This window comes from Schistocerca nitens, chromosome 1 (genome assembly GCF_023898315.1).
Source record: "Schistocerca nitens isolate TAMUIC-IGC-003100 chromosome 1, iqSchNite1.1, whole genome shotgun sequence".
Taxonomy (NCBI): Eukaryota; Metazoa; Arthropoda; class Insecta; order Orthoptera; family Acrididae; genus Schistocerca; species Schistocerca nitens.
The window spans coordinates 747,729,142-747,749,379 of record NC_064614.1 but is presented as its reverse complement, the minus strand read 5'-3'; the positions used below and the strand labels follow the sequence as shown (position 1 = coordinate 747,749,379).

Below are 20,238 nucleotides of genomic sequence, written 5' to 3'. Positions count from 1 at the left end.
CGCTAGGAAAAGTGGATTGTGCAACAAAGAGCACAATTGGTGTTGTGGCATGCAAACTGAATTCAACTGTACCAATGTAACATAAATGGCAAATGTCATATTCAGGAAAAAGGGCTGCAAATGATAGAGATTTGAATCGATGGACAAAACAATTCAAAGCAACTAGATTCAGAGCAAAAGGAAAATCTCCAGTGCAAACCAGCCCCTCATAGGAAAACACAGTCTGTGGCCCGTGTGTTAAATGTCCTAACAAGATCATCACTGAGTACTTCAATATTACTATTCAAACTGTCCTTTGTTAATTTTTTACAATGTCACAACTCCAAAATTTCACTAACGTATAGAATTAAGTCAAAGAACAGACCACAGCATGTTGAGTTTTTACTTTGATAATGAAGAAACCTTATGACCATGAAAGCTTCTTACATCATATTCTTTTCATTGACAAGGTGATATTTCACAACAATATGTACAGCAATCTGCATAGCTACTGCATCTGAAGATCACATAAACCAGTCAGAATGTAGATGACTGCAAAACGATATGGGAGCCACCATCTCCAAAACTGTATTGTTAGGCCTTCGTTCCTCAGAGATACAGCAAAGAAATTTGTGTTTTCTCACAAATAGAAGATTTTGAAGCTGTGACTGGGAATAAGATTGTTTTAATACATGACAGGGCTCCTCCACATGTCTTCCTATTTGTGCATACAACCTCAAATATGAATTTTTATGAATACTAAATCTGACTGGACAGTCCAATGCCGTGACCTCGCTGAAGCTCTTATTTTGCACCTCTCGCCTTCTTCTCCAATACATACTTTGACAACATTCCATACAGTTAAAAATTACTAATTCCACACACCTAACACAACAAATCAGAAACTGTAACTCACAAGACACAGACTGAGTCTGAATATCCTCTTCAAGTATGTCTAGAAACTAATGGTGAATATATTTCGAAAGTGAAGAAATAAATGTAACATGATGCAACTTTCTTAATGCTGTAGGAAAATACAGGGTATCCCAGTCGAAAGAGGTCCCACAAACATGCATAGTAACTCCACTGAAATTACACTGCGTAATTTGTGACGTTTGACGTGGCAACACTGCGCTCTGCAACATTGTTTGACACAGTACTGTGTATCTGCATGTCGCTGTGGCTGGAGCTGAGTGTTTAGCATTTAATGACAATGTAGTGCTATTCTGTCGAAGAGCGCATGTCCATTAAGACATGTCAGTGAATGTTTGTTGAACAGTTTGGTGGTCAGCATATACCATCTAAATGCTGCGTACAAAAGTTTGTAAACTATATGGTGAGCAGTGGAACAGTATTGGATCTTCACAGTGGGCGACAGCCGCCATTCTCGGAATAAAAAGTTACTGACTTGAAACAATGATTGTTGGCCTCTCCTGCAAACTCTGTTTGAAGTTTATCTCAGGTATGCAGAATGTCACAGAGCTGCAAAGAAAGCCAGTGTGTATCCTTATAGGTTTACAGTTGTTCAGAACTGAATGTCATTGACACAGACAAACGTATTTACATGTTTGCTGTTGGTTTCAGCAGTTTACTGCTCAGAGGCCGGGAATATTGCAGTACACAAGGTCCAGTAGTGAGGTATGATTCCACTTCACTGACTATGTAAATTCTCACAATACACATTTGTGGCGTAATGAAAATCAACATGCACTGGTCGAGCAACACCTGCATTCATAAGATTGGCATGTTCTGTGCAATATCACAGCGCTGCATCATCAGACCAATTTTTTGAGTGTACTGGGACAAGTGCAGTTTACATCAAAACATTTTGGGAATTTGTGAACCAGCTGGGTGGTGATGAAATTACCCTCGGCTGGTACCAACCGAATGGCACCACATGCCACATGTCTCGAGTGATGATGGCTGAGGTCGAATCATTTTTCCCCCGGAAGAGTGACTTTGAAAGGACTGTTGCCCCCAGGGTTATCTGATTTAACACCACCAGACTTTTTCCTCTGGGATGGTCTAAAGGGCAAGATCTACAGCAACAAGGCACACTACTTGGAAGACTTACGAGAGAACATAATCCATGACATAAAGATAGTGACACCAGAGAAGTCATGTGCGGTCACTTCCAGCGCATTTTGTGATTCACCTTTATTTTTCCATGACGAGGTACGACATGTTCATTTCATTCCCTTTCCTGATTTTTTATGCAAAGCCTTTACGTATAATTTAAGCAAATGTTGGTTTGTGGAGCCCCTTTCAAGTGGGCCTTCCTGTATTTGTATGTGTATTATACTGTGTAATACTATTTTCTCCTGCAGAATTTTTTTATGGCCCTGTATTTCATACAGCTGTTGCATTCTTCCCCAGATAATGCTACATACTTACAAACATTTCATATTTACAGTAAGCATGCGAAGCCATTTTTTGTCAGTATCAATGGCTGACTGACAGAGCCAGAAAAAATAACCTTTTTCATCCAGCTAGTAAAAGTAAACCCAAAGACTTGGAATTGTTTGCTTTTCCACACTGCAACTGTGCTGAAAGTTTGCAGTAAGTAGTAAGCACAGTTCTAAAAAAAAAATATGGGAAGAAGAAGAAGAAAACGGAAGAAGAATGAATTTACCCAAAAGTCAAATAACTAATTTTAAGTTATTTTAAGTCATTATTTTCTTCTCAAAACAGTTAGCCATATCTTGGAATAAATTTGTTATTTTAATTAACGTAAGTGCTATGGATATATATATTACACGCGTAAATACACAGAAAGCAACAGCATACAGGCCCTTTATTCCAAATAGTCTCACCAATACATTCATTACTGACTGCCAAAGTAGCCCCTTATATATATCACCTCCACAGCTCTTATATCAGAAAACTCCAGTGTATGAGACAATTAAATTATGTTCAATGTTTTCAGCACTATCATTACTCAAAATGTTCACATGGATGACACAATGCGGGATAGTACATCAGTTATAGCAATTTCATTTCGATACACTTCAAATAATAAGTAGTGCTAAACCGCATGAATTGAGCAATTATATGCTTTCAAATTCCAAGAGATCACTTGGTAAATAAAGGGAAAAAACAAATGGCAATAAGATGAATAAAATTACACAACACACTGAGTATTCGAATGACTTCTTTTCACATCTGTTATCACAAGGTCACATGCATACACGGAAGTGTAACAAATCAGATTTACACAGAAATTTGAAACTATCTTCCATTTTTAGCTCTATTTTCTGGTAACTGTTTTGAAAACCCAATAGTTAATGGCCCACTGAGGTTTCCTCACTTAGTTTTATGTTTTGTGAATATCTGAAGGAAAGTCGTACGGAATTTAGAGCTACATTTCTCCCACTTACCATTTTCATCATAATTGTCACATTAAAGGTGTTAAACACTGTATTAATAAACCTATTCTGGTACTATGGAATCTTTTACCAGCTCATTAGAACTGTTCACATGATATTCTGCTTGACACTGTAAGGAATTAATGTAAATGTCTAGTCATAGGAAAATAATATTGATGTCTGTGTGTGTGTTTGTTTAAGTAAAAACTAACATTAAACTTCCAGGTACACTAGTGTCCTTAAGCATCCCGCGAACTTTGAAAAATATTTCAGCCATGATTATAAATAAATAAATTTGCTATTCTCTTTTGAGTGTACCTGTTGTTGATTCAATGCTTCTGCTATGAAGTGAGTGATCTCCTTCACTCCTAAATATTTACATTCTGCCTCAATTTTCCTTACTATATTTATAAATAATACCAAGTTTAAAGCATAAAAATTATATTTACACTACTTCAATCTTGAAAATGGTTATCTAATTAAAATGAAGATTTATGAAAAGGATAGATTGCTTCTCAGCATATAGCTGAGATGATGAGTCGCAGAAAGGCACAACAAGATTACTAAACACGTAAGCTTTCAGCCAGAAGACCTCCTTCTGAAATAGACAACAGATACACACACACACACACACACACACACACACACACACACACACACACACACAGCTCATACATACATGACCACATGCTGAGGCCTCAGCAGCCACAGACAGTGGTCATGCATGTGTAAGCTGCATTTGCATGAATGTGTATGTTTATTTCTGAAGGCCTTATGGCTGAAGGCTTACGTGTTTAGTAGTCTTTTTATTGTGCTTGTCTGCCAGTCAACATCTCTGCTAGATGGTGAGTAGCAATCTATCGTTTTTGTAATATTGTCATCATTCCATTCTGGATTTTCCATTGTTTAAAGTGAAGCTTTACTACTTCAATATTCATTTCATTCATACTCTGCTGGGAAAAAAAATGCAGCACCTTCAAGGTCTGTGTTCAGTGCCACCAAGGTATAATATGTGCATACTGAGGGGTTCTACTGTTAGTGAATCCTTTGCCTGTGTCTCCATTTTGACTCTGAAATATCTGCAACATTCATTCTAGCAGACAACCATGCCCCACTGACTAGTATGTAATTACATTGAACAGCGTTAGCTATTTGAATGGTGTTGCATGGTGGACCTGTGCGAAGCTGGATGGACCCACAAACTGACTACTGCAAATGTTGGGCACAATGTGTTGGTGGTGTGTAACTGTTTTCAAGAGTGATCTGTGGAACATTCCTCTCTCATCCTGCAGACCAGATTCTGACAGCTGTGTAGTACAGACAAATGTCAAAATCGACGCATTGTGTGAGCAGTAATGGCCAACTGAACATAATCCAGGGATGACATCCAAACACATGTTGCATCAGAAGCCACCACTGAGAACTACCTGTTTGGAGTAGGATAAAGATCACATGTGACTCTGGCCAAGTTACCAATGACACAACACCACGAAGCATGGCAACTCTGACATTGTGAAAGAGTTGACTGGAGAGTGGAATGGCATTCTGCTGTCTTCTGTGATTATATTAGATTCTGCTAGTATGCGAGTGATGGATCTAGTGTATGGCACAGAGCCAGTGAGCTGCCTATTCCAGAGTGAATTTGTCCATGACGCATGTGTGCCATCCCAGGCCATTCCATGCGATCACATTTGGCGTTTTTGTGGTGTAAAGTAACAAGTGTCTGCTACATTACAGAGGCCATCATCCCCGTGCTAATACCATTTCTTCAACAGGAACACAATCCATTGTTTTTCAGCAGGACAATGCAAATCCACATACATCTGCCGTGACGCGTGCTCTTTCTGAAGTGCTACTACTCTGGCCAGCAAGATTACTAGATCTTTCATCAACTAAGCAGATAAGAGACACGATGAAGCGGGGACTTATTCATGCTCCATGGCATCCACAACCAATGCTAAATTACAACAAAAGGTGCAAGATTCTTGGGACAGTCTATCGCAGGATATCATTCAGCACCTTTGTGATTGATTGCACATAAGAATACATGCCTGCACCGCTACTGTATGGTGATACACTGTGTACTGATGTGACTATTTAGGCACTCTTTACTGTGATGAGTGTTTTGTTTGGTCTGAATTTGTTATACACTACTACAATGATGAACAACCCGTCACTTCACTTGTCAATAAAATGACCTTGTCCTTGAGCGTGCTGCCTTCTTTCTGGCTGTGTATAATATTGTCTCAACTGTCTACTGAGTAACTAATAAGCGTTAGTTTGGACAATGTTCTAAAATGGGGCTCAAGATTTTTTTTTTTTTTTTTCTCATTTGTTGTACCTACTAGTTCTCAATTTTCTCCATTCTGTTTTTCTGCCATTGCTCAGAAATGTAGAAGTCACAACCTAAAATGTTGCAAATTCATAATATATAGTATGAACCATGATACAACTGTTCCACTGTCAACAGTTAATAAATTTGTGCTCTGTCAAACATTATTGATCCTTATTTCAATTCTGTGTTTATGGCACGAGTGTTACTATTTGTAGATGTGGTACTACCATCTTTCCTACACTCAGCACAAAGCTGTATCAAGTCAGAGCACACCATAAAAATTTTGCATTTGCAGCCATTAAATCTTGTCCAGTGAGAGTAAAGAAACAGAAATATTGAGAGGATGATGGGGTTTGGAAGGGAAGACAAGATGGATTGGGGTTGAGGAAGGTCTAAAAAAGAACTACTCCAATGCCCTGTTGTTTGTATATGTAAACAGTGAACATTAGTGTTCATTTCTTATCATTACAACACATCTTGTATGGGACGTATTTCATAAAACTGTTTTGTTCATTACATGCTATTGTGGTCTGGCTGAACACACTGGCACACCTATTAGTTTCCTATGGTACAAACTACATTTCAAATCATATAAATCAAATTAAAGTGATTATTATAATGTTATCTTTGTGATGTTGATAGTGGACAGTCCACTTTTTTTCCACACTAGGAATGACATTCTGCAAGTAATTTAAACATTGAGCATTTTCACTAATTTTAATTCAGTAAGAATCAATTTACAATGCAAATTGACAATACTTTTAATAGAAGTAGCAATTTTATTACTGCAAATTTTGATGACGCTTAAGATCAATTGACCATGAAGAACAACAAATATACACAATAACAGTTATTTGAAATCTGAGATTAATTACACGAGTGTCTCCAAAGCATTAGATAAAACCATAACCTATAAATATGGCTAGTACATGCTCCCTAGAATATTATGGAACAAGTAATACAGGAAAAAGAAATGATGATTCTGCAGCAATCTTGCCATTATCATACTAATTTTTACCATAAATACATCACACTGTTATAAACAAACGTAAGTTTCATTTTTTACCCATTTTAAAGAAAGGCTCTTTCTCCGTGACATTTGAAAGCCTAACTCACTATTCATTAGAAAATTTTATATTCACTTAAGATATATTTACTTACAAGGGAACCTCCCCATTGCACCCCCCTCAGATTTAGTTATAAGTTGGCACAGTGGATAAGCCATGAAAAACCGAACACAAATCAATCGAGAAAACAGGAAGAAGTTGTGTGGAACTATGAAAAAAATAAGCAAAAGATACAAACTGAGTAGTCCGTGGTAAGATAGGTAACATCAAGGATCATCCGAGCTCACGAGCGCCGTGGTTCCGTGGTTAGCGTGAGCAGCTGCAGAAGGAGAGGTCCTTCGTTCAAGTCTTCCCTCGAGTGAAAAGTTTACTTTTTTTATTTTCGCAAAGTTATGATCTGTCCATTCGTTCATTGACGTCTCTGTTCACTGTAATAAGTATAGTGTCTGTGTTTAGTGATCGCACCGCAAAACCGTGCGATTAGTAGACGAAATGAGTACCTCTCCAATGGGAACCGAAAACATTTGATCGCAAGGTCATAGGTCAACCGATTCCTCCACAGAAAAACGCGTCTGATATACTCTATACGACACTGGTGACGGCATGTGTGTCACATGACAGGAATATGTTGTCGACCCAAATAACTTGTACACTTGGCGAATGGGTAAAAAGAGTCTTCTACTTTGCCCGTTTTAGGTTTACGGGTGGATGTGATAATCACTCCCAAGAAAGTGATGAAAACGTAAGAGTTTGTCAGATAATAATTGTCTGAAAATAAAAATTTTCACTCAAGGGGAGACTTGAACCAAGGACCTCTCGCTCCGCAGCTGCTCACGCTAACCACGGCGCTCCTGAGTTCGTACGGTCCTTGATGTTGCCTATCTTACCATGGACTACTCAGTTTGTATCTTTTGCTTATTTTTTTCATAGTTCCACACAACTTCTTCCTGTTTTCTCGATTGACCTGTGCTCAGTTTTTCAAGGCCTATCCACTGTATCAACTTATAACTAAATCTGAGGGGGGTGCGATGAGGAGGTTCCCTTGTTAGTGCCTTTACTGTTAAAAGTTCATGTTTCATTTTTTTATAATTTTGTGCTTACACAAAATATAAGGACACCCCATGCAACAACCACAGTTTAGTATAGTAACAATGCAGGAGAAATCTGGAATTCCTTTCCGAAAATAACTGATATGCTGCTGCATTGCAGTGAATGTGCACCTACAGAAATGAGGTAAATATAAAAATTATGTTCCACTGTATTACACTCAAAAGGAGAGAATGGCTTAACAAGCAATCAAACTTTGACTATTTGTAAACATCTGCCAGTAATACCACTGTACTGAAAATGTACATTTTTTACTTATGATGCTTTTTGAGACCTTGTTCCAATATGGAGCAGAACAAATACTGGGATAAAATATATAAATATCTTGTACTGAGGCTACTTACAAACAAATGGGCTCTTTAATTCTCTAACTATTACCTCAACATAATATAGGAAATCAAGAAAGAATGAAGATTTTGATACACTGTCTGCAGAGACATTAGAATGGAAATTGAACTGTTTACTGAAGAGATACAGTACAGGGAAAAATTACTGTGTTAACACCAAAAAACTTCAGGTTGGAGCTGCCATTAGTTGCGGTCACGTGTGGGTGAGGTATGTTTCCTTGTGTGTGTGTGTGTGTGTGTGTGTGTGTGTGTGTGTGTGTGTGTGTGTGTGTGTCTGAAAGCTGTAATGTGTAAGTATTTTTACTGTGCTTGTCCATCTTTAAGAAAAGTAGCAATCTATCCTTTTCCTAATATTGCTGAAACTTTACAATAAGGAGAGCGCGTGCACCCAGCCACACACACGAGAGAGAGAGAGAGAGAGAGAGAGAGAGAGCGCCTACATTTCGATCTTAAGCGAAAGAATTACTAACTGATCAGTATCAGTAAAGCTGCCACAGAAAGAACCTGCCAAATCTTTGAAGTGCACAATTCAATACTTATTTTTTTCAATCATGAGTATTTTCAGTCACCACAAATACCAATAAGTATTGCTTGAAAAATTATTAAATCTGTATTTGAGACCAGTTTTTATTTGAACCTTATGAGCAATGATGTTTCTACTGAACCATGTAAATACATCTCAGAGCTCGATTTATACCTTCAATTCATCATTACCTCTCCCCTTCCACTCTTCCAAAATTTACAAGGATTCTCCTGCTTGCTGATTAAATATACCTAGGATAAATGATGTGGTAGGGAATGATTTGACCACAGGGTCAGGGTAGTTAGCAGAATTAAACTTTCATTCAGAAGATACAGTGTCAACTGAGAACATACAAAATCACATTTATAAATACAACACCTGAAATGATGTGTAATGATACCGGTGTGCAAATCATACCTCCAAATGGCTCTGAGCACTATGGGACTTAACATCTGAGGTCAGCAGTCCCCTAGAACAACTTAAACCTAATTAACCGAAGGACATAACACATCCATGCCCAAGGCAGGGTTCGAACCAGCGACCGTAGTGGTCGCGCGGTTCCAGACCGAAGCACCTAGAACCGCTCGGCCACTGCGGCTAGCCATACTTCCAAGATATCTACATATCTATGACGGTTTCCTACCTAGCACCCAGGCAATTCAAATCATAGCAAACCTCCCAACATACTCAAACCTTTTACCCACATTTTCTACAAACTTTAAAGTAATATTACTGAAACGAAAGACCCACAGTTTGTTAGACACAGACATTCTTTGTAAAGCATTGGGAACTGTGTGTGTGTCATTGCCTGTTACATCAACCAATTCTGAAATTAGAATTACACAGCAGAAAGGATTTTACTGGACAGCAGATACACTAATGCACTCGGAACATGTACCACAGCATAGCTTGGGCTGTTTCATCAAAATGGCCATCTGAATTGTTTCATTTAATGCCAGTTTCTCACCTTCACAACAGTTGTTAGATCTTTCATAAATTCAGAGATTTCATTCAGATCTTCTCTCATAGATTCACACAACACTCATTTATTTACTTCAGATCACAGAAATACCAGCAAAAATGGTGAAACTTTTATTGTGATTTGCCTAACATTTTTTATCAGTACACAACCAAAAAACTGCACACATATATTTTCTATATGAAAGAAAATGGCATTTTATTGTGGTGAGTTACTTCACATGAAACCCATGTTTTGTGTCTTTGATTGTCTACTCAGATGCTCTTCCTTTCTTTGTCTCAGAGAGAATCCATTGTAGTTCTGTGACTGCAGCAGTTGAGGTATTTCACATACTTAGAGCATAGCGGCAAAAAAGAAAAACACAAAACACGCACACACAGACAAATCTGCACTCATTCTGTGTAAAACATAACAACTACTACTTCCTGCAATTTTGTCGAAAGACTGAGACATTATGAACTCACAGCTTTGTAAAGATATGGATTAGTTCTAAAGAAAAGTAAAAAGCAGCAACCACCTACAATTAATAATGATACTTATATAAAACAAACAGTACCAATATTGGTATTGAATCAACAAGTTCATCGACAATCAGCTGTTTATGATTATAATTTCATTTAGCTCATGCCAAACAAAAGACATCAGCTGTTTCAGGAATAAAAAATGATGCACATTTTCAATAGTACCACCACTACAAGAAACTTTAGCCACACCCACAAACAGACAAAATCCTAAATTGCTGTTTTTTCCCTGTAAGAATTCCATTTGAGATTGTGTCATGGTCAGTGCAGAATGTTTCCCCCCCCCCCAAAATAAAACGGAAGTGTAATTCAGACAATGAAAATGCTACACTATTTTAAGAAACACTATCAAATTTGAAAAGAGTTAGTTGCCAATAGAGCCAAGTATCTCATTTTAAAAAGCCAGTTGCAGGAAAAAAATTTTTTTTGCTCAATGCGGCTTTCGTTTAATAATGGCGGCTCAGCAAGAAAGATAACACATTAGTGTAAGCAAGACCAATTAAATAAGCAGATGATGGAAGATAATGAAAGGGAAGAGTAAAACAGGAGAACTCTTGACAACATCTTCTCACATAGCAATGACACATAACTCTGCACATCAGCAGCCAACTGCGTGTTAGAATTTCTAATAATGAGAACCTGGCATTCAGTACCACCTGTCTTTTTCCGGAACAACTCCCAACACCACTTCCATTGAGGTCCACTCAGTCCCAGTTTCTTAATTAAAAATAATTCAGTCTTTTCGACATCAGTGCAAGCTTTTACAAAAGCCCATAGAAATAATAAATATACAAAGACCGAAATTCCTCTACAGACAGACTATTTTCTCAGATTCTTCTTCAATGAAGGAATGGAGATTATATAATTTAATGTCCCATTAATGATGAGGTCAACAGAGCTGGAATTCATGGTTGGTAATGCAAAACTTCGAAAACCATGGAAAACTTACATCTGGATGACTGTAGGGGGTAGCATATGTCAATGGTTTAGCACATACCAATTACAATTCTCAAAGAGTTTTATTTTAAACTTTTTGTCTGTTTTCACTGAAGCAATCCATTGTTATGTAATGACTCTGAAATCCAATTCTTGTAAATACGTGACAAAATGTCACTTAGTGTTTGATTTTTATCTATTTTTCTTTATGCATATAAAACGGCCCCAAACAAAAGACCAGTATGCTTCATGTACCAGTTAATTATCTCTAGTCAAACTGCTTGTGAAGTGGCTCGGATGCTCATGGCCACCACTTCCAGCATCTCTTATAAACAAGTAGCTACATTTTTTTTTAATATTACTACACTCTATTCTTTTTTAGTTAGTTCATTTTTACTTGAATCTCGTGTTCGAGGCTTTATGACTTAGTGACAACAAGGGCTTTGAAAAACAAAACTGTGCACTGTTACAGTCCATTAAGGTAAATAGGACACACAAAGTCAAATAGATGTTAAAAGTTTGCTACTGTTGCACAGTGTATGTCAATACATTTTTAATATCCACATGGTTCTCCAAGAAGACAATTTTTAATCATTACAGACATGCAGGCAGATGATAAAATGCACAGTTAAAATGTTCAGATGCCACATGTCAATAACAAATGATGGAAATCTCTCAAATCACATTTTACATGCAATACATTTAAATTCTGCTTCATAATATATTTCCTCAACTGCATATCACAAGAACTGAAAATAAAATTTGTCTCTTTTCAGAAAGTTTCGATTGATTGCTAAGCCACAAGTGGTAACTGAAGGTCAAACATTTTTGGCTTAAAGAAGCCATATTTAACAAGAGGAAACAAAAATATCAAAATTCAGTATTCAATAACTTGCTGCAGGAAATCATTTCTTATTCCACATAATTTGGAAAAACATCTACAATATGTTTTCAAGACTGTTATAAAAATGCTCAACTTGCCTGATTTGAGTTACTTAATTCTGGGCCAAACTTTCCGATTATCGCAAAATTATCAGTAAAGTAATGGCATAGACTGTCAGACTGCCTGTATGTGAGTCATTTTCATTGATCTCTTAAGTTACATTTCTCAAAATCCTGACTAGTCTGCAAGTCTACTAAAGACATCTGATTCGTAACACAGTCGTTAGTAATGCATATAAAACCACTATCTACAGCAATAGGGGCAAAATGTGATGTTATACACATTTAACTACCAGAATATAAGTTAATTATAAGAAAAATTTATCAGATAAGGATTCCACAAATAGAGCACTACAATGATACAAGAAACCAACGTACCAGATCATCATGAGAAGCATGTTAAATAGCATGAAAAAGTCCAAGCTTCTTTCTAAAACAGAAATATACAAGCAACACACACTAAAACAAACATGAACTTCCTCTCTTTGAAAAATGAGGAATTCAAGTAGTTACTATACTTTATCAGTATATGCTTCAGTTGTGTGAACAAACATAAAGCTACCAATATTGTCAACAACAATAACAAAATTATCTGACAAATGATTACTGAAAATGGATGGCAACCACCAGATTCCAAATACCTCAAGAGCTTTAAGAGAAAGAGTGGGGAAAATGGATGAGGGCAAAGGGTGGAGTAAGTAGTTAGTTACACAGACACAAAATGCAACTTTAAGGATGAGTTTGTGTACCCTTTTCTGCTACTTCTAATTGTACTCAACAAGAAATCCATACATAACTTCCTTATTTCTGATTTTGCTTCCCATTGCTTATGAACTATCACTTAATATCAAACTACTACAATATTTAAAAGTTTCATGAAAATTTTGTTTGTTATGAACACTTCTACCGATTAACAATCTAAGCATCTTGTTGAACAATACACAGAGGAACATATTTAATTAGTTTACTTCTCATGAGAATCGTGTACAGTTAATACTACATTTTACAAACAAAAGTTATTTAGTATGAAAACAGTATCAGCCTTATTACTCAGATAAATATTTCAACAAAATCATTCTAAAAATGATCATTTCATGCAATAACTTGTCACAACCAATCACAAATGCCAGTTTTCTAAAACAAGACACTTTCTTTAACACAACACACACTGCTGCAAATGCAAGCAACTGCATCCATACATTCATGAAATCTCTCTCTCTCTCTCTCTCTCTCTCTCTCTCTCTCTCTCCCCCCCCCCCCCTCTCTCTCTCTCTCTCTCTCTCTCTCTCTCTGTGCAAGAGCGCGCGCACACACACACACACACACACACACATTATGAAAATTTGTTCATACAAATTTCTTCCAAAAAGAAACACAACACACTGCAGCAGAAAAAGATTAATCATTCAGCTGTACAAGTCATGTCTACTGATCAATGAAGCCTGGATCAGTAACACAACAAGAACATGCAATACCTATTTTCAAATTGCATGGGGTACTGCATTTCTCTTGTTACTATTGTCCTCTATTAGCACTCTGAGTAAACACAGCTTTCATTGCTTTATTGTGTACTAACATAATAATCTGTTTGGATATGCGTAGCAAATTTCATTGTAGGTTTAGATAATATTAACTTGCTTCACAATTCCCAAGTCCTTATTTTAAGCACTAGTTTAGACTTCCTGCTCAGTTCTTCAGAACTTTCATCCTGAGTTAATAAACTGCATACAATCCAGTCTGTGGAAGCAAATTAAATTCATGGCTACTATTCAATGCCAACACTGGTCTCAGATTGATTACTTCAGCTTACATACAATTACACATTGAAAGAACTGTTACTTCAGAGTATGTTACTGAATCTACAGGTTTATAAGGAACTTATGAAGCAAATACTTGGGGAGTCCATTCAATTGCACAGCCAGTATTAAGTACATGTAATAGTACATCAAATAGCTATGTGATTTTATCACTTTCTTATGACAAAATCTGAGAGAAAGGCACGCACACTGGCAGCATTATGCTGAGGCACGCCTCTTGTTAAGTACATGCACTTAGGTATGATAGAAGTTACCGAACAATAACAGTAACAACACGTTTTAGTCCAATTGTACCTAGACTTTAAGAACAAGAAAGTTTAGTGTTTGCTGAGGATAGTCAGATTCACTGAAAGTAAACATATCAATTAAGACTTAAACAATGGTGTGAAGAAAACAGGATGCTAAATTCTTGGTAAAATATCAACTCCTTCAAGCAGCATTGTACAATTATCTGTCACACAGTACCATAAGTCTTGTAATATACAATTTAATACCAAAGCATTTTAAAACATCTGATAAACTCTACTGATGCCTATGACATAACAGAACAACATAATGTTTTAGTCTTGTATGTTAAGCGTGTAATGCTTTGCAATATAGTATATGTACAGTCTGTATATTCTACCAATTAACCTGAGTTGAGCCTGTCTGTTGACGAAGCTTGGCCAGGATTTGCAAGACAAGGTGGCCAAATGCCTATTGTCATGAACAGTTTATATAAAAATCTCAGTTCAACAGAACTTTCAAACTGTAAGTAGTAAAAGACATCACGAAAAAATAATGCTTGAAAATCTGTGGCCACTTTTCTTGCAAAAAATCTGACCAAGCTTCCTTTATTGTGATATGAGGTTAACAGTTTAGTGTGTAGAAATAAACAAAATATACACCAGCAGTGAAAGATGTAGGAACCTCTCACCGCTTCACCTGTGATATGTCTGTGGAACTGTATAACTGCTAAAGGCATAAAAAATAAATTATGCTCCATATATTAGTTAATATACAAGCCTCTTTCCTCTCAGATACACATAACAGCATCTTAATACTGTAGTCTGTCCTCTACACAGTCTTCCAGGCAAATATTATTGCGAAGTGAAAGAGAAAAAAAATCTTTTCACTTTTCTTTAGTCTCATGTTCTATCCACATGAACATGAAAAGAACCACTCTGTCATTTACACTACCATCACTGATCTCTAATCTGCAGTGTAAAGTAATTGCCACAAAACAGAAATCCTGCACAAAGGATACTACAGATAAAATCTGTAGATAATATTATAATATATGCATAACAAGGCTCTTCCCTTTGATGCCATCAAAGTAAAGATTAAAAAATATTATGAATATAGTTCTAGCTGAAGTGTAATGAATCAAGTAGTCTATCTCCTGTTCAAAACCAGTTCCTCAAAGATTGCTTCAGTACTAAAAGTTGTCCAGACATGAGTTAAAGAAACAGAGGACATAATTTTCTAATAATCTGAAAGCAATATGGGTACCTTCACAATATAGTGATCATTATACAGTTTATTGTTGGAAAGATAGGCAAATCAATAAAACAACAGGCAGGCAGACATACAGAGAGAGAGAAACAAACACACACATACGGAGAGAGAGAGAGAGAGTAAAAATATTTTAAGAGTGAGATGATGATAAAGAAACTTGATGTGATTATCTAGTACTGATAATAATTACATTTAATTACATCTGAACAAAAACAGTGGAAAATGTAATTTCTGGATGAACTAACAAAGTCCATGTTGGAACAAATGGGATGAAGTACATGAAAACTGCTCGGATGTGTTGAAAACATCTAAATCCTGCACAATGAAAGACAAAACTGACAGCACAAATTGAATTTAAAAAAGGTGGAATCAACAAAATGGAAATGCCGTGGGGCTAGGACCTCCCGTCGGGTAGACTGTTCGCCTGGTGCAAGTCTTTCGAGTTGACGCCACTTCAGCGACTTGTGTGACGATGGGGGTGAAATGTTGTTGATAAGGATAACACAACACCCAGTCTCTGAGCGGAGAAAATCTCCGACCCAGCCAGGAATCCATCCCGGGCCGTTAGGTATGACATTCCATCGCCCTGACCACTCAGCTACCAGGGGCGGACTAGTGGAATCAATTATGACCCTATTTAACTGCTTAACAATTGGATACTGGAGAGGGAAAGAAGTGAAATGAGGAAAAACTGAACCAAAGAAACATAAGACTCTCAAAACAAAAATAGGAGCATAAAGTGTTAATTATGATGACATTCAAAGAGCTACTTCTGTTCAGCTAAAATAGACTCAGCTATGAATGCAACATAAAAAAAATTAATTTTGAACTTTTGAAATAACACACTTCTTCACAGGGAAGTAGAATAACACAATGCAGAAAGATGGCATGCAGTATTTTAAAATAACTACTGTCAGTGTTTCTTCAGATGAAACTTCAAATATGTACAGATAAGATTAAAAAAAAAAATCATTCACTGTTTCTTCAGATATAATTGCAGATATGTACAGATAAGATCTAACATCTGCAAACTGAACATGGATAACATAACAATGACTTATTTTTGTCTCTTATATGCCTTCCCCACTGGTGCAAGGATTCCAGTTCCTTTGCACCCCTCCTAACATGTCCTTTTCTACCTACACTATTTCACTGTAGCTGCCAACAAAGGAACTGTAGTTCTCAGAGTTTCACTTTCTGATCTATACACATTCACAATTATGATCCCTGTTTCTCACATCAGATGCAACAATTACTTGCATGTTCAATGGATAATAACTGTGACATGACTCTACGTACGCAGGCCTCTAAATATGACGCATGATCTCCAAGAAAATATCACAACAGCAATTTACTTTAACTGCCTTTTACATTGATTCTGATCTATATTGAAATTCAGTAACTGAAACCAACTAAAGCAGAGATTTATAAATGATAGAGCACAGCAATCAGTCATCCTTTTTTGCATGTTTTATTTGGCAAATCCAGATTTCGGCTAGTGCCTAGCCATTATCAATGCATTATTTTCTAGTCTCAATGCATGTCAGTTCCCAGTTGCTTGGGCGTCAATTACAGTTCTTTGATTATCAAAGAACTGCATATCCCAATCAGTCAAATAGTTCACTAACTTTTATCCATCACTTACATTTAAGCACAATTCTGTGTAAATGATTAAAAATCTATTATTTATGGAGCTCAAAAAGATCCTGCTGCTGGGTAGAAATCACACAAGAAGAATCATGAACTTTGCAATCCGTAGTACAAGAGGATTCAAGACATGCACAGGTATGCATTTTTCATATTGGTCTTGGTTTTGGCTTCCTCTCCTACTCCTTACAAACATATCAAACAAATAAAAAAAACCAAATTGTTGGGTTCAAATTAATGATATAAATTAATAGTGGGAAACATTCCACGTGGGAAAAATATATCTAAAAACAAAGATGATGTGACTTACCAAACGAAAGCGCTGGCACGTCGATAGACACACAAACAAACACAAACATACACACAAAATTCAAGCTTTCGCAACAAACTGTTGCCTCATCAGGAAAGAGGGAAGGAGAGGGAAAGACGAAAGGATGTGGGTTTTAAGGGAGAGGGTAAGGAGTCATTCCAATCCCGGGAGCGGAAAGACTTACCTTAGGGGGAAAAAAGGACGGGTATACACTCGCGCACACACACACATATCCATCCACACATATACAGACACAAGCAGGTCTTTAAATATGTCTGCTTGTGTCTGTATATGTGTGGATGGATATGTGTGTGTGTGCGCGAGTGTATACCCGTCCTTTTTTCCCCCTAAGGTAAGTCTTTCCGCTCCCGGGATTGGAATGACTCCTTACCCTCTCCCTTAAAACCCACATCCTTTCGTCTTTCCCTCTCCTTCCCTCTTTCCTGATGAGGCAACAATTTGTTGCGAAAGCTTGAATTTTGTGTGTATGTTTGTGTTTGTTTGTGTGTCTATCGACGTGCCAGTGCTTTCGTTTGGTAAGTCACATCATCTTTGTTTTTAGATATAAATAAAAAAACCAGCAATTCTGAGCTACTTAAGATTTCCCAATAACACCAGAATCATATCTACACTAAAATATGTAAACTGTGGAATGATATTCTGAAAACTACAAAAGACTGTGAAGAACTGAAGAGAAGACATGTAATTTTTGCCCCAATTTTGGTAAAATTAACTCAAACCAGACACCTTGTAGTACTGAAGCTGCTTTAATTGCAAGTCTTGTACTATTCTCTCCTATAGTTACACGATGAGGCAAAACAAAATTTGTATAAGCACTTCTGGAAACTGGTTTCAGTCTAAAATATTACTTGTATAGTGAGTAAACTTCAAGACATTCCCAAAGTTTTCAATCTTACTCCTATGGCAACACTCATATATCCAAGTCATCAGATTATGTGCATAATTCAATGTATATAGGTACAAATTTAACAAAAAAAAAATTACCCTCACAATGCCCCATGAACTTGCACCAAGTCATGCAGTGCTAGACACAAAATTCTTATCTTGACCAAACATGGTAAAGCATACAAAGATGGATAACCAATTACAAGTTGCCAAGAGGCTTATTGCACAAAACAGGAAGTAGGTAGACTACTCCCTGCACTCTTTACTCACTTTCATTTTTTTTACGATACATTAAAAAAAAAAAAAAAAACTGGCTCCTATTACACAACTATGCACATCAGTAACCCCACAGTGACATGGTCAGAACCAACCAGCACAGTGAGCACCACTATTATACTACACAGTAGCTGGAGTATCATCAACCTCTGACGCATCATCTATCATTAAGCACAGACTGAGAAAATGATCCAGAGGACGCAATATGCTCTATTATTTTTTTAATTACATAATGAACAGTATTAGAAATAAAAAGAACTGGGTCACTTCTGAAGGCAACAATTTCACTAGTTGGCAGGTTGCTTATTGGCTGTGGGAGCAACAGAAAAAACAGAGTCCTGGGAGGCAAATGGAGGTGGTGGTGCACGAAAGTTGGATGCACTACTACTACTACCACCACCACCACCACCACCACCTCCATTGGCCCCAATAAACTCCTCTTTCTCTTCAGACAAAACAACCTGTGGTGGCGGAGGGAAGAAGTCTAGACCAGAGCTGGCTGCTGTAGCAGGAACAGCATGTGGTGGAGGCTGCTGCTGTTGTTTCGGTGGTCCACACAGCAGCTCGTGGAAACTCATGAGATGACGCTTGAGGTACAGCTTTGTCTTGAACGGCTTGCTACACAGGGGGCACGCCACGGTCTGGGGGTTGTGGATGAGGCGCAGGTGCTGGCGCAGGTTCGACAGGTTACTGTACATGCGGTAGCAGATGGGGCACGGCCGCGGGTCCAGGGAGTGCAGTTTGCGGTGGTCAGCTGCTGTAACACACACAACAAGCAACCGTGTCAGAGCTCTCCCGCCTGCAAACCGCACCCCCGGGACACCCGCATGGGAAAATGGACAGGAAGTGTCGGCTGGTGAGGAGAAGGGCAAGTAAAACAGGAAAGCAGGCAGGATATCCCTCAGGGTCAAACGTAACACTAAGTTTGTCAGGACAGAGTCTTATTTGGGTACTTACCTTGTGAAGCTGGCTCCTGTGGCAGTGTTGACACGTCTGAGAGGAAATTGTGTGCAGCGGATGTTCCAGGAATCATCTCCATTCCACCTGCAAATAATAAGACTCCCTATCAAATATAAGGTACTGGTGGGCAACTCTACATTTGCTTTAAATAAAATTAAATGTTTCCATAAAAAATAATTGTTAACTGTGTAGGGTTGAGGGATAAGTTGTTATGGGCCTTCTCCATGTTGTAATGCTACTGTATACTAGAGATATGGATTACAATAATAAGGAAAAGAGATTGCAATTTAATGTTTCACCAACCACATAGTCATTAGAGACAGCACACAAGCCTGAATTGTAAAAGGAACATCACCATGGCCTTTTCAAAGGAATAAATCAGGACATTTCCTTTAGGGAAACCATGGAAACCTGCATCTTGATGGCCAAAGTTGGCATCTGAATCCCAATCTTCTTTAGAGAAAGTCCAACATCTTAATCACTGTACTATTTTATTTGGCGCGCCACTGTCAAGTAAGATGAAAATAAAATTCTACACAGGAAAAATTTGCACAGTTCACACATGTGGCAAGTGTTTAGAAGAGGCAATTTTCATGGAAGAGAAAAGTACAATAGGAATTATGGAATTACAAGTGAGTTATCCAAAACGATACCTGCTCTGCTGAATTAGAGGATGCCTGCCTCCCCCCCCCCTCTCTCTCTCTCTCTCCCTCTCTCTCTCCCC

At 37.6% G+C, this 20,238-nt stretch overlaps 1 protein-coding gene across 4 annotated transcripts in view; it reads right to left on the bottom strand.

The window, feature by feature from the left end:
• The window catches only part of LOC126260517 (protein abrupt-like), a 267,219-nt gene that overhangs the window by 160,822 nt on the left and 86,159 nt on the right, over positions 1-20,238 (bottom strand). For 3 of the 4 annotated variants that reach the window (XM_049957852.1, XM_049957860.1, XM_049957873.1), the window contains exon 6: positions 19,512-19,598. In XM_049957852.1, the coding sequence (XP_049813809.1) occupies positions 19,512-19,598 (87 nt within the window). Of the gene's footprint in view, positions 1-18,736; positions 19,312-19,511; positions 19,599-20,238 lie in introns of those variants that run through there. The other variant, XM_049957868.1, reaches the window with a different exon arrangement.